Raw genomic sequence first — 12,994 nt, forward strand, 5'->3', positions numbered from 1 at the left:
CCTCTGCTCTGCTCTTGTGGGACCCTACCTGAGTGCCGTGTCCAGCTCTGGGGCTCCCAGCATTAGAAGGATTTGGACCTGTTGGAGTGAGCCCTGAGGAGGTCTGTGAAGATGCTCAGAGAGCTGGAGATGGGCTGAGAGAGGAGTAGGCTGGAGAAGAGAAATCTCCAGGAACACCTTAAAGCATGTTCCAGAACCTAAAGGGTCTAAAGAGAGCTGGAGAAGTACTTTTGACAAGGGCATGTAGTGATAGAAAAAGGATGAATGGCTTTAAACTGGAAGAGAGTAAATTTAGGTCAGATGTTAGAAATAAATTCTTTTTGTGAGGATGGTGAGGAAGCAGCATAGGTTGCCCAGAGAATTTGTGGACTCCCTAGCCCCAGAAGTGTTCAAGACCAGGCTGGGTAGGTCCCTGAGCAAACTGGCCCAGTGGAAGGTGTCCCTTCCCATGGCAGAGGCATTGGAACTAAATGACCTCTGAGGCCCCTTCCAATCCAAACTATTCTGTGATTCCGTGTGCCTCCTGCCCAGGCCCAGACAGGGACAGGTTCCAGCACCCCCAAGGGCAGGGAAGCACAGGGGCAGCATGTCTTTGTTACAGGAGTGTGTGTACTTGCCAGACTTGGTGGGTTTTCCCTGCAGACCACAAAATCCTGTGATTGGCAGCTGCTCAGAGGGTGCATCTCCAGGTTTTTTCAGGTTCTGGCAGGACAAGCTGCCTCTTCTTTGTACCCAGGCTTGCAGTGACCTCTGGTGCCCTGGGAAGTACCCACACCCTGCTCCTCCCAGGTGGCCAGGAGGTGTGGGTGCTGTGCCTGGGCCAGTGGCCATGTCAACACTTCCCAGTCCAGCTCTCCCGGTCCCTGACATCAGCCTGACCTCTGGGCTCACCTGATCAGTGCTCTGAGTGCAGTCAGCTGGGCTGGCAGGAGATGCTCAGCTTCTTCTGCCCCCAGAAAGCAACTGCACCAAAGATCAGCCAGGAAAGGAGTTTGGTGCTGCATGCATTGGGGCACACCCTCTGAACCCACAGGGACACCAGGTTTGGTCAGGTCCCCAGGACCCTCTGCCTGCCTGGAGCTGAGAACAGGATCTGCAGAGCCTGGGGTGCCCCCTCCTTGGGACTGCAGGAAACATCTGAGCAGCCAGCAGCAGAGGTGACCAAATGTTTTGAGAGCCAACAAATAACCTCAATTAAGCTCTGTGGCAGTGACCGATTCCAGCCGTGCAGCAATATTGGCTTCTTTAATTTTTAAGTGACTGGAAATGGCAACCCTGGGAGCTGGGATGAGGAGAGGCACAGCCCTCTCTGTGCCCCTGGAGCCACTCTGCTGCCCTTCACCTTTGAGTGGAGCTCAGCTACTGGCTGAGCTCCATCCTGCCAGTCAGACAGTGGGATCTGAGGAGTCTGGGACACCAACCCTTGGTTTGGTTAATTTTGGCCAAGAGCTTTTGCTCTAATTCCCCCCTCTCTCGGTCACCACATTCCCACTGCTCTTCCTGCCAGGCAGGAGCCACCAGCATTCCCTGCCAGCTCCCTACAGGGTATGAAGGCACTGGGTGTGAAGCAGAGGGGGGCAAGGCTGAGATCCAAATGCAGATGCCCAGGCAGGGCATTGTCCTGCAGAGCACACGGAGAGCCAGGGATGGAGCGTGTGGCACATTCGACTCTCTCCAGCCAGACCAAAGCTGCACCCACACCGCCACGACCTGGGTGTGTGCCAACACAGGCAGGGCAAGCCTGGCCCTGAGGAGGGTTGGCATGGCAGCCCTGGCTGGGGGCCAGCCCCGGGCACCGGCAGGGAGCCCAGCAAGCAGCTCCTGACTGCTGAAGCTCCAGGAGGCTCTCGGATTTCCCCGCGGCAGCCTCAGCCTGAGTGTGGCCCAGTTCCACCAGCTCATTTGTGTGCAAAACAGGAAGGCGATCAGGATGGATAAAAAAAGGCCCAGCTTCTCTGAAAGAATGTTTTACACCCAAAAAAAGCAAAATAAAAGCCAATGGCACACTTCTGTCCCTGGTCCCTCCTAAACACCCTCTGACTCTGATGGAGCAGCCCAGGAGGATTCTGTTGTGCTCTTAGATGGAAGGAGAAGCTGAGGCATCAATGGCTTTTGCATTTCTCTGGCTGAGAAGGAGTTTTCTGCCAGAAAGGGTAGGCACCCCAGCAGGCAGGGCAGCAGTGCCCTGTCAAGCTGTGGTGCAGGGGGCCAGAACTGGCCCAGCCTCACCGTCTGCAGGAATTTTGCTCTGCTGCCAGTTCCAGACAAATCCCTTTTATTTGCTTGTTCAGGTTTCACTGCTGTAATTGTGTCATCTGAGCCAGCTCTCAAGAGAAAAAGGAAGAAAAGAAAAGAAAAAAAACATGTGAAGGAGAGTAGCACGGGACCTGAGCCACCAGCCTTATTGCATCCTGCCTGCTCCTGCCTGGGGTCTGCCAATTCCTCTCTCACAGGGTCTGGCTCTCTGCCGCAGCTCTGGACCTCCCCAGAGCTGGGAGTGAGTAAATGGGAGGGGTTTGGTCCATATGGAGCTTTTGAGCACCAAAAGTCATGTAAATGCTGCTGCTTTGGGGGATAAAGCACCCCTTGAATGTGAGCTCAGCCCCAGAATGCCCAGAGGAAGGGTTCTGGCAGCCCTCTCTGGGCAGTGAGCAGCACTGTGCAGTTCTGAGCTTCCTTCCTGTGCTCCCTCAAATGAAAGTTTGCTTAAATCACCAGCTCTGGGAGGTAGGTGGGATTTTTTTTTTTAATATAATGTTTCCAGTGGAAACTGGAGCACCCCTTTACTTCACCAAGTAGTCACAGAGCTGCTTTGCACTTGACAGAGCTGTGGTCACCTGGGTGAAGACCCCAGTGTCACAGAACTTAAGGCCCCAAGAAGAAAATGGGCAGCAATGGGATGGAATCCAAACTCATGGGAGTGCAGTGATTGGAGCTGATGCATCACCACTGCACAGGAGATTGTGCACTGGGCACCCCCATCCCCAGGTGGGGTGGGAAGGGCAGGACCCACACCAGGACCAGCTGTGAGCACTGGGATGGGCAGGAGGGCTCCTCAACTCAAGCACCCCACAAATGGACAAGGTAGCATCCACAGTTTTTGCACCCTTCCTCACCCCCATAATCATCCTTGTGGATGCAGGACAGTCAGCCAGCCTTGGCTTTGACCTACATGTATATTTTAAATAACATTGACTGAAATGACAAAGGAAAGCATGAAGTCAGTCAAAGGCATGAGAGGGAAAAATTAAGTCAGCCAAAAAAAGGCCAAAGTGTTTCTGACCTCAAGGGTGGTTCAGCTGGAGAAAAGACAGCTCTGAAAGCCACAAGTGCCTGGTTCCTCAAATCACTACTTTTCTGGTTTAAAACAAAATAGAAGAGAAGGGTGTTTTGGCAGCAGGTTCCTCAGGCTCTGGGGAGAAGCTGGGATGTGTCTGTGCTTGGGGGATACAGAGCAGGTGGAGAGGGGCAGGGGGGTGTGACATGCTGGTTATCACAGTCAGGTCCCAGCTCTCTGCTCCACCTTCCCCAAAAATTATTCACACAGGACACAATGGCCCTGCCCTGGCCTCACTCTCCCAAAGGAGGCTGTCTCCATCTCCAGCACCACGTCCTCATCACACACAGCACAGCTGTCCCCACAGTGTCCTACCTGCCATAGTGTCTCCACTCAGTGCCAGAGGACAGACCCACCCTGAGCTGTCCCTGGTCCCAGCCCTTGCCAAGCAGCCAGTATCCCATCCCCCAGCACCTCAAAAGGTTGTGTCACCCTGTCCCCCACCCCAAAAACCAGGCTGTTGTGCCAGGATTGTTCAGAAAAGGAGTTTTGGGCCAGAGGATGCTTGCTCCAGAGATGTCCCAAGCCCAGGGAAGGGTTGCTGTGGGCAAGGTGGTCTCTGCAGCTGAACATGCCATCTCTGGGCTAGTAGTAGTCCTCCTCACTCTCCCTGTAGTCCTCAGGTGTCGTGCGGGGCTTCAGCAGGGAGAAGTCTGTCAGGTTGAGTTGGTCTGAAATGGCAGCATGGGGACAGTGTGACCTTGCCGCCCTGCAGTGCCTGTCCCCTTCCCCACCAGGACCAAAGCCAAACCATGCACAGCAGCATTCTGAGGCATCCCCAGCACAGCCCCATGCTCCAGCAGCTCCTGCCATACTGGTGCACTGTCCCCAGGAGATCAGGGGGACAAGGACGTGCTGCTCACCCGGTGTGAAGACGGTCAGGCTGGCCAGTGCCACCACCTCCCCGAGCCTGTTCCTGGCGAAGCAGCGGTACGTGCCCTCGTCTGTCACCCGCACGCCCTGGATCTGGAGCCAGCCTGTCACCTCGTATTTCTGGGGGCCACCTCTGAACTGCAAGAAGGGAGGGTTTCTGTCAGCACTTGTGGCAGGAGCAAGAGGGAGTCTGTGCCACAGAGCCCTGGTCCCCTTCCCGCAGGCACTGAGGTCCCAGGATTGCTCTGGCAGCAACCATGCTATTTTCTGTTTATCCCCAGGATTAAATAAGCTTTTCCTGACCCAGCTGGGCTGCAGCTGTGTTTGCAGGCTGCTATTATGGTCTGGCGGCCAGGGGTGGAGGACAGTAGAGTTTCCTCCAGCCAGGCAGGGTAGTCCTGCTTGGGGTGAAGATCCTCAATCAGACCCTGCGACAAGCTCTGGGGAGGCTTGAAGGACAGAGAGGGCCATGGTGCAGGTTCCACCTGCTCCTCTGGCTCCCTCCATCCATCCCACCACAGTTTCTTCCTCGTTGGTGCCTGGCTGAGGTGCACGGCCCCTTTGGCTCTGCCCACACCCTCTAATAGCTAGGTACTCCCAGCTGGGTGCTATATTTGGGGCTGGCCACAGGCAGGATGCTGACCCCTGGGCCTGCCAGCTCTGGGAGAGAAGCCCTGCTGATGGGAAAAAAGGGCAGGAACTGCCTGAGTGTGCTGGTAGGACCAGAGGACAACCCAGGCTGTAAGGCACTAGGGAAGTCCTCTTTCCTCTTTCCCTCTCTCTTTCCAACCCTGCCAGCAAGACTGCAAGTGAAGCCAGCACACACAGCAAACTAAAGGCAGGCCTAAGTGGGAAACTCCCTGCTGCAGGACTCTATGAATAAGTTCAAAAATTACTAGAGGAAATCACAGAAGAGAGCTATGCTGATGGCTCCTACCACTGAGACACCAGCCCTGGCTCAGTCAGTCCTTGTGTTATAGAGCCTCCAGTAACCCCTTCCCACCCCCAGGAAGCCAGGCTTGGCCATTCCCAGAGTATGGCCACTCTCAGGTCTGGTTGTCCATGAGCCCTGAGAAGCACTGGGTCACTCTGGGGTTGTCTTCAATGCCCTGGGCACACCCCTCACCTGGACAGAGATGTGGGGGTCATCTCCAGGCAGCAGCATCTCTGTGCCATCCTTCCTCCACTCAATGGATGCCATGGGGTAGGCGAAGACCTCGCAGCCGAAGATGACATCCTGCCCGGTGATGTTCCATGTGTCATAGGGAGGAGAGGTGATCTGAGGCTCTGGGAGGGGGGTAGAGGAGAGCAGGGTGGGCTCAGAAGAGGTCTCACTCTTGGCAGGTCCCACGGACTCTCTTGGGCTGCTCCCTGGAGCATTTGGTTCACACAGAGATGCTGGGACCCTTCCCATGTCTGTCTCCTCTCCCTCCCACGGCACACCTTCACCTTTCCAAGGACATGGTCCCTCCTCACAGCTGGGACTGGGAGCTCCCTCCCCAAGCCCCCCCAGCCCATGGAGGGTTGCCATCCCTGCTGGCATCAGTTTCCCTGCCTGTGCAGTGATGCTCAAGCAACACACGCAGCAGCAAGAGTTGCAATGAGTTTTGTAACATTGCAATGACAGCGATGTTACAAACAAAGCTCTCCTGAGCCATTGGAGCACGCCCCTCCTGTAGGAGAAAGGCCAAGGGGCACTCATCCAGCCTGAGGCTGGTGAGGATGGATGAGGTAGTTGAGCTTCCAGCCAAGTGAGGCCTCTGCTCTGACACAGGGCTGGTGCCAGCAATGAAGGGAGTCAGCAGGTCCCCCTGTCCTGGATGGAGCCAACAGCTCTATGTTCCACATCCCTTCCCTGGAGGGACAGAGTGAGGACTGTCCTTCTCACACACACTGCTCCGTGATCTGGCCCATAGCATGAGCCAGAGTTCAAGGGAAGGTTTCCACCTCCAAATATACCTGGCAAAACAGATGATGATCTACAGAAAATAAGGTCAACCTTGGCACCCCTCAGGCTGCAGTGACATCATTGGGTGACCTGTGCTGGACTGGGCAGGATGGGGCATGGCCTTCCTGCTAGAATGTCCCCTCTCAACCCCCACCTGAGTTTTAACTGGGAGATGGAAATCACACAGCCAAGCCAAACCAACCCTGGTTTCTATTTGCAGGAGGCAGGCACATTTCTTGGGAGCAACAGGCCAGTGTGAACCCAGCCCTGCCGCCAAGAATTCACTAACAATTCCCTGGAACTTCCCCATCTGCTCCAGCAGGATTTGTTGCTTCCATAAACTCCACTCCCTCTTGGCAAAGCTGCTCCCAGATTCCTCCAAGCACTGGATCTGCAAGGGGCTCCCCCAGAGCAGCAGGGTGGGGGCACTGGTGGGAACCTGGCACTGCAGGGAGCAGCCCCCAGCACAGTCCCGTCCCTAGTTTTGCTGCCAGGTGAAACAGCCTGGCCAGACCCCCTTGCCTGGGTCTTCCCACAGCTCCAGGGCCACTACCTGACTCGCAGGGACCTTCGTGGGCCACGGTGAGGTTGGCATCGGGGTGAGCATGGGCAGCCTCCAGGAACCGGCAGATCTGGGCGTAGGTTTTGCCGTCAGAGCCGCAGAGGGCCAGGTGGGAGAGGCAGGCGCACTGGGGCTCGGGCACTTCTCCGTGATGCAGGTCCCCGGCATCCAGCCGGCACTCCAGGTGCTCCCCACACTTGCCGTAGAAGTGGTTGGTGTTGTCCAGGTCACAGATCTGTCCCTCCAGGTTGGCACATTCCCAGCAGCAGTCGCAGGCATCCCGCACCATGCCTGCCAGGCACCCGCGTGGCGTCGGGCACTCCGCTGGCTGGCACTCGGTGCAGCCCTCCCCTTCCTCCAGCAGCCGCTGCCAGCCCCGCTGGAGGTAGTCAGAGGTGCTGGGAAAAGCCTGGCCCAGCTGGAGCAAAGCCCAGTGCAAGGAGAGCAAGGAGAGCACGAGGCAAGAGATGCTGAGGGGCTTGGCTTCAGACATCCTCACGGCAACTCCTCTATCCCAGTCCCACTGTCACTTGGATGGGGATTTCTGGCACTGCTCTGGTCTCCCTGTCTAGATCTGAGGAGCCATCCTGGCCTGTGAGGAGGGAGAAAGTGTGTTACTGGTGCAGGAAGTGTCTCCCACTCCTTTGTCTCTGGCTGGCTTGTTCTGAGCAGCAGCACTGCATGATGTGCACAGGAGGGTTGGTCCCAGCCCCTCTCACCCCCTGCAGTCATGGCCTTTGCACCCTGGAGCTCCCCAACCAGCTCCTGTCCTGAAACACTGAGCATCTTCTGGAGAGATAGTGCTGATGACCCCAGCCCACGAGGTTTCATCCTTGTTCCCTTGGCAGCCCAGCATGCAAAGTCCAGCCTCCTCTGACCCCAGGATAGCCTGGGAAGCCACAGGGCTGGCAGGGCACTGGACAGGCTGTTCTACAACATTATGGATCAGCTCCTTCATACCCTGCTCCTGGTCTCCTGGCAGAAAGTTGCTTTCAAGCCCCTTTCTTTTCCCCACTGCTTTGCAAGAGTCACAAACAGTTTTTTCCTCCCTCACCATCCATACAACCACAATGGAGTGGCTGATCCTGCAGACAAGGTGCTCTTTCTGTGCTGGAGGCAGCCAAGCCAGGAGGATGCTCCCACTCATGCCTGGCTTTTGTTCTACTTCGCTCCCTCTGCTGTAACCCCTCTTTTTAGGCACCACCTATTTGAGCAGGAGAACAAATGTCCACTCCCCAGAAGGTTTTGTGACCCCCTCAGTTATCACACAGGCAACTGAAGCTGAGCATGGAGGAGCCCAGTGCACAGGTGAGCAACCACTGGACTGAGAGCAGACCCCGTGTGATCAGTGTGTACCAGCACAGCAGGGTCCCTGCCCTCAAACTCCGAGTCTGCATTACCTACTCAGGCAAGGAAGAAGCTGATCTATTCCGGGCTTCCCATCTGTCCCTGGGGGGTAAACGTGGCATCTCAGAGCCTGTCCCCAGAGAGGGTGACAGTGAACCAAATCCCTTTGCGAACATCCCTCCCTGCCCCCTGTTATACCTTGGCTGCCTTCCCTGAGATGGGTGAAATTACGGTCCTCCGCCCCGGGGCGACTCAGCAGAAGCGAGCGGGGCTGGGGAGGGGACCTGGGGAGACAGGCTGTCCCCTCCCTCCCGCTGGGAACAGCAGCGAAGGGCAAGCTGCAGCCCCCCAGCTACACCCCCACTCTCGGGGCTAACACAGCCCAGAGCTGGGGTGGGGATGGCCCGGATATTGGGTTACACATATGCATCCCCCGGATAAAAAACCGTGAAGACTTGACCCCTTTACCAGAGACCACCAGGCGCCCCAGGGGTGGAAAGGGGCAGAGGGTCCCAGTGCCGGAGCCCTCCCCCTGCCCACCCTACCCCAGTCTGTACGGAGTAAGGCTCCATCCCGCGGTGGATGTGGGGGGCCAGAGAAAGGGTACGGGGGAACTGCAAAGTTGGTCTCTGGCTCCGCATGTCTGGGGTGCAGGCGCTGGGGGTGCTGGAAGAGCGCTGGGAAGGGGCACGACGTCCCTTGGGGTCCCCCAGGAGCCCCCCCGCCATCAGCCGCCACTTACCGGAGGCGCCGGTGCCGGGGGTGCGCAGTGGCCGTGGCTGCTGGCCCCCGGGGCTGCTGGCCCCCGGCCGCTCCAGCACCGCCGTGATGTCAGCGAAACGTGAATCCCCCCGCCCCTCTCCGGGCCCGCGGCCCGTCCCTGGACCGGGACACGGGCTGGCTGGCACCCCTTCCCTGCCGGGGTCCCGCCACGCACCCAGCCTGGCCCCGGGAATCTTCTGCTCCACTCCCTGGCACCGGCACCTCCCCACTGCAATCACCCCCGGTCGTGTGCGGGACCCGGGCTGATGCTCCGCCCCATCCATGGGGCAGGGAGGGACTAGGGTCCCCTCCTTTGCAGTCCAACTTGGCAGCAGTTCTTGGGGACAAGTGAATGGGAGAGGAGGCCATGGCTAAGGAAGTGGTCAAAAGCATCTCTCAGGCTGTAATTTGGTTAGGAAACAGACTGAAAAGTTGAGCAGCTGCTGTAAGTAAATGGGGGGGATAACTCCTGGGAATGTCTGCACTTGCCTCACACCAGGAGCCACGAGTGAAGGGGGCACTGGGGTGTAAACCTTGGCTGGAGCGGAGCTATTGGGAGCAAGGGTGGGGCTGCTCCATGCCACAGCAGTGCAAAACCCATGTGCACAGGGCTGGGGCTCCACACCTCCCCAGAAAGCTGCCTCACTGCTCCCTGCCTCAGTTTCCCTCTGGAATTGGCGCTGAGGAGTGGGGGAGCCAGCCTGCCTTTGCAGCAAACACACACCTTGCCTTTGCATCTTGCTCTGGGTGCCATGCCAGGGGAGGGGGGCAATCACACAGCCTGCTCCTCTCCAGGCAAGGAATTTGTGGGATTTAGTTCCCCCATGAAGCTCAAGCAAAGCAGGATCCCTCTAAGGATCTGGTTTCCTTCACCATCCTGCAAAAATCCCCTTTTGCTTTCCAACACCCTCCTGCAAATTTGTTCTGGGTTCCAGAGCTTTTGCTTGGTGACATCGTGAGTCCAGCCATGTCTAACGAACGGAAAATGCAGCAGGCTTCAGCCCCCTTAAATCTGCCTCTGCTGGCTAAGCTCCCCTCCCCAGCCCCCTGCTGCAGAGTGGGGTTTCCTGCCAGCTCTGCCTTCAGCCTCACGTCCCACTCCCCCTCTGTGGCCCCCAGCCCCTTGGCTCAGGGCTGCCTCCCCCCCGGCTCCCCTTGTCCAACCTATTGAGTTCAGTCCCCACATGCCACAAGTTTTCAGGTCCAGCATCCACGGGTTTCTGAGCAGCTGGGGCTGCAGCTGTTTTGGGAGCAGGGAAAAAGTCAGGAAGGGCTGAGGTTTTCCTACATGCTGGGTCAGAGCCTGAGCAGAGAGGAGACAGACAGGAGTGCTGAGCCTCCTGGGCTATCCCTGCCACAGCACCCTTCCCACTTTGGAATGAAGGACTGCCTGGATGTTCAGGCATTCCTGCACACCCTCACTTGTCCCTGATCCACACAGGGGGCAAAGCAGTGAAGCAAGCCTGGCCCTGTATGCCACCTCCTGCTCACAAAGCTCCTGGCCAGCACAAAAACAGAGCCAGCACTTAAATCCCAGGCACTGCTGAAAACAGACCATCAGTGTTTTGGGTTATTTGTGTCTCTCGCCCTCAGCAAGGGGGAACAGACCCCATTGCTGCTGTTCTTTCCCACACATGGTTCCTCCTCCCATGTGCCATGGCCCAAACACTTGCTGTGTCTTATCTCCATGGGATTATCATGGCCTCTGGGTGGCTGAATTCACCTGAGCACCACAGCAGCATCAGCCACTAACTGGGGAGAGCCCCTGGCCAAAGGTGAAATCCAAACACAGGTCTGAGCAGGAGCAGCTCCAGTTGTGGAGGAATACAACCCAGCCTCAGAAAGCCAAGGGCAGCTTAGCTCAGCTCAACAAGATGGAGCTCAGACGTGGCAGTTAATTAAACCTCCTGCTTAATGACACTATTGAATGTGTTAATAGACAGTAGCAGCTATGAATGAGAGGTGGAAGATCTAACCTGTGCTTGACAAGGAGTTCTGCTCAATCACACCTGAAGTCAATCAACACAGCCGTGGCTGCAAATGGGGTTTGTGGCTTAGGTTGCTTGAGAGCTTTGTGGGGAAAAGGGTGATCCCAGCCCTGCATGGCCTGGCACTTGGGTAAATTGCATTCCTGGCTCCCTACCAGTGCTGGCTGGTTATCTCTCTTTCCTCACTTCATGAGCCCAGTGAAGCTCCTGGAGCTGGGCTTTGAAGGCTGATCCTAAACCACCAAAGTCTCCTCCCTTCCTGGTGGGTTGCTCCCCATCACTTTTCCTCATGTTGTGATGGTCCTAGAGAAGCCAGGAGTCCATGGGTGCTCCTGGCAGGCCCACATCCTTGGCATCCCTGCAGAGATCTGCCTTTAGAATGAAACACATCACATCCAGTCAGGGGTACCACACTGCTCCTGGCCCCACTGACACCCCTGCAGCTTTGGGCTGACCCCCCAGACACCCCATAGCAATCTGGGGTTTATGGAAGACGAAGCCAAGGGAAAAATCCACTCTGGAAAAAAAAAGCCCCAGCCCTAGGCCAAGTGACTCAACGTACGTCACTTTAGGCAGGGCTGGTGAGCAGCACTGGGGCTGGGCTGGCGGGGTTGGGAATGTGGGTTATGTCACAGCAGAAGCACATGTCACCAGAGATCCTGGGACAGAATGCTGCCGGCACACTGCCTGGGCCGTGGGGGTCTCCTTCTGGTAATAAACCAAACCTCTCTCATTTCACATCAAATACACTCTCTGCTTCCTGCTGTTTGACAGCCTGAAACAGCCCGGTTCTGGCCAGCCCGGCTGGATGGTTCTCGAGGGGCCCCAGCCACATTCCAGGGTTCCACTGTGGGGACAAGGCAGGGGCAGCAGGCAGGTCACCCCGCCTGCGTCCCAGGCCGGACCTGCTCAAGGAAGCAGCCAGGCTCCGGTTTCTCCAGGCTTTTCCAGACCAAATTCCTCTGAAGAACCAACCCGTCAGCAAATTCTTGGGGAAGCGGTTGCAGCTGTGCGCAGGGTCACCCGGCCCCGAGGAGCGTCCCGAATGGTGAGGGACGCCCCGGTGTCCGGACTGCCCGGGGTCCCCGGCAAGAGCCGCGGCTCAGCTCCATCCCGGCAGGAATCCTGAGGTTTTCCCACCAGCCCCATCACAGCGCAAGTCTAATAACCCAGGGGGTAGGAGCCGAAAAGACGGCGGGGGCTGCATTCCCGGGATGTCCCCGCACTGGCACGACCGTGCCAATTTTGACACTGCGGTGCTGGGTGAGAACGGGTTCCACGGCCCGGGACCCGCCCGGCTCCTCCCGCAGCCCGCGGCGAACGGGGCCCGGCGAGTCCCGCCCGGCCCGCAGGGCTGCCCCGGCTGCGGGGGCGGTGGCGGCTGCGGGGTCTCTGCTGCCACCTCCAGGGCACTGCTGGCCTCGTCCCCGGCCCGTTGCGGTGACACTGACCCCGTACCCGGGGGCTGCAGAATCTGCAGTAATGCATGGACACCTCAGCCCCACCACCCTTATCTTCTGCGCCCTAAAAGCCCCACTGTCAGCCGAACCTGGGAGCGATGTAATGTCCTGAGGGGCTTGGGCACATCCTCCTGTGACGGTGGGATCCTCTGTTCAGCCTGCCCTGGTGCTCAGGGCTGTATGCCCCCCCCCCCCCCCCCCAGACGGAGTGGGTGCTCCAGAGGGTGCTGCCAGCTCAGTAGCACCGCGCCCGCTGCCGCCTTTGCCACCCTCCCTTTCCCCAGCCTCCAGAAGCGCCGGCAGGGCTGGGATGCAGCCAGGGAAGGTGACCCGCTGCCAGCACCCCGGCACCCGCTGCCACTGGGGACGGGCACCGGGGAGGGGGAGCCTGCCCGCTCCCCCCTGCAAGAGGCTGCCCATTTCCAGGCGTCATTAAAGAGCAATTAGCTGGAAATTAAGCTGAGAACAAGTATTGATTAGCTCATTAAGGCTGGGGGAGCCGGCTGAGGCGGTAGGAATTGCTGCTGCTCGCCCTCATTATGGGCAAGGTTAAAGCATGTGGTCGGGCAGCTCATTAAAAATGCCAGGGACCAATCAATGTCCCCAGCCCAGCGCCGCCCAGCACCCCCAGCACCCCTGGGGACATCCAGCTGCTCTCTTTCTGGGACTGGCCCTTGACCTCTGTGATGAGCCAGCTCGGGAGGGACTGAGCATCCT

The 12,994-nt window shown here is 57.9% G+C and overlaps 1 protein-coding gene across 1 annotated transcript; it reads right to left on the reverse strand.

Annotated features, from left to right (window-relative positions):
* Positions 1-2,258: 2,258 nt before the first annotated feature.
* On the reverse strand, positions 2,259-8,998 carry KAZALD1 (Kazal type serine peptidase inhibitor domain 1). Its single transcript, XM_066554491.1, has 5 exons — positions 8,810-8,998; positions 6,712-7,312; positions 5,337-5,497; positions 4,201-4,348; positions 2,259-4,008 (listed from the first exon to the last, which is right to left on the reverse strand). The coding sequence occupies exons 2-5, from the start codon at positions 7,211-7,213 to the stop codon at positions 3,923-3,925; spliced, it is 897 nt and encodes a 298-aa protein (XP_066410588.1). The 5' UTR covers positions 7,214-7,312; positions 8,810-8,998; the 3' UTR covers positions 2,259-3,922.
* Positions 8,999-12,994: the final 3,996 nt, after the last annotated feature.

The sequence above is a fragment of the Molothrus aeneus genome, chromosome 8 (assembly GCF_037042795.1).
Source record: "Molothrus aeneus isolate 106 chromosome 8, BPBGC_Maene_1.0, whole genome shotgun sequence".
Lineage (NCBI taxonomy): Eukaryota > Metazoa > Chordata > Aves > Passeriformes > Icteridae > Molothrus > Molothrus aeneus.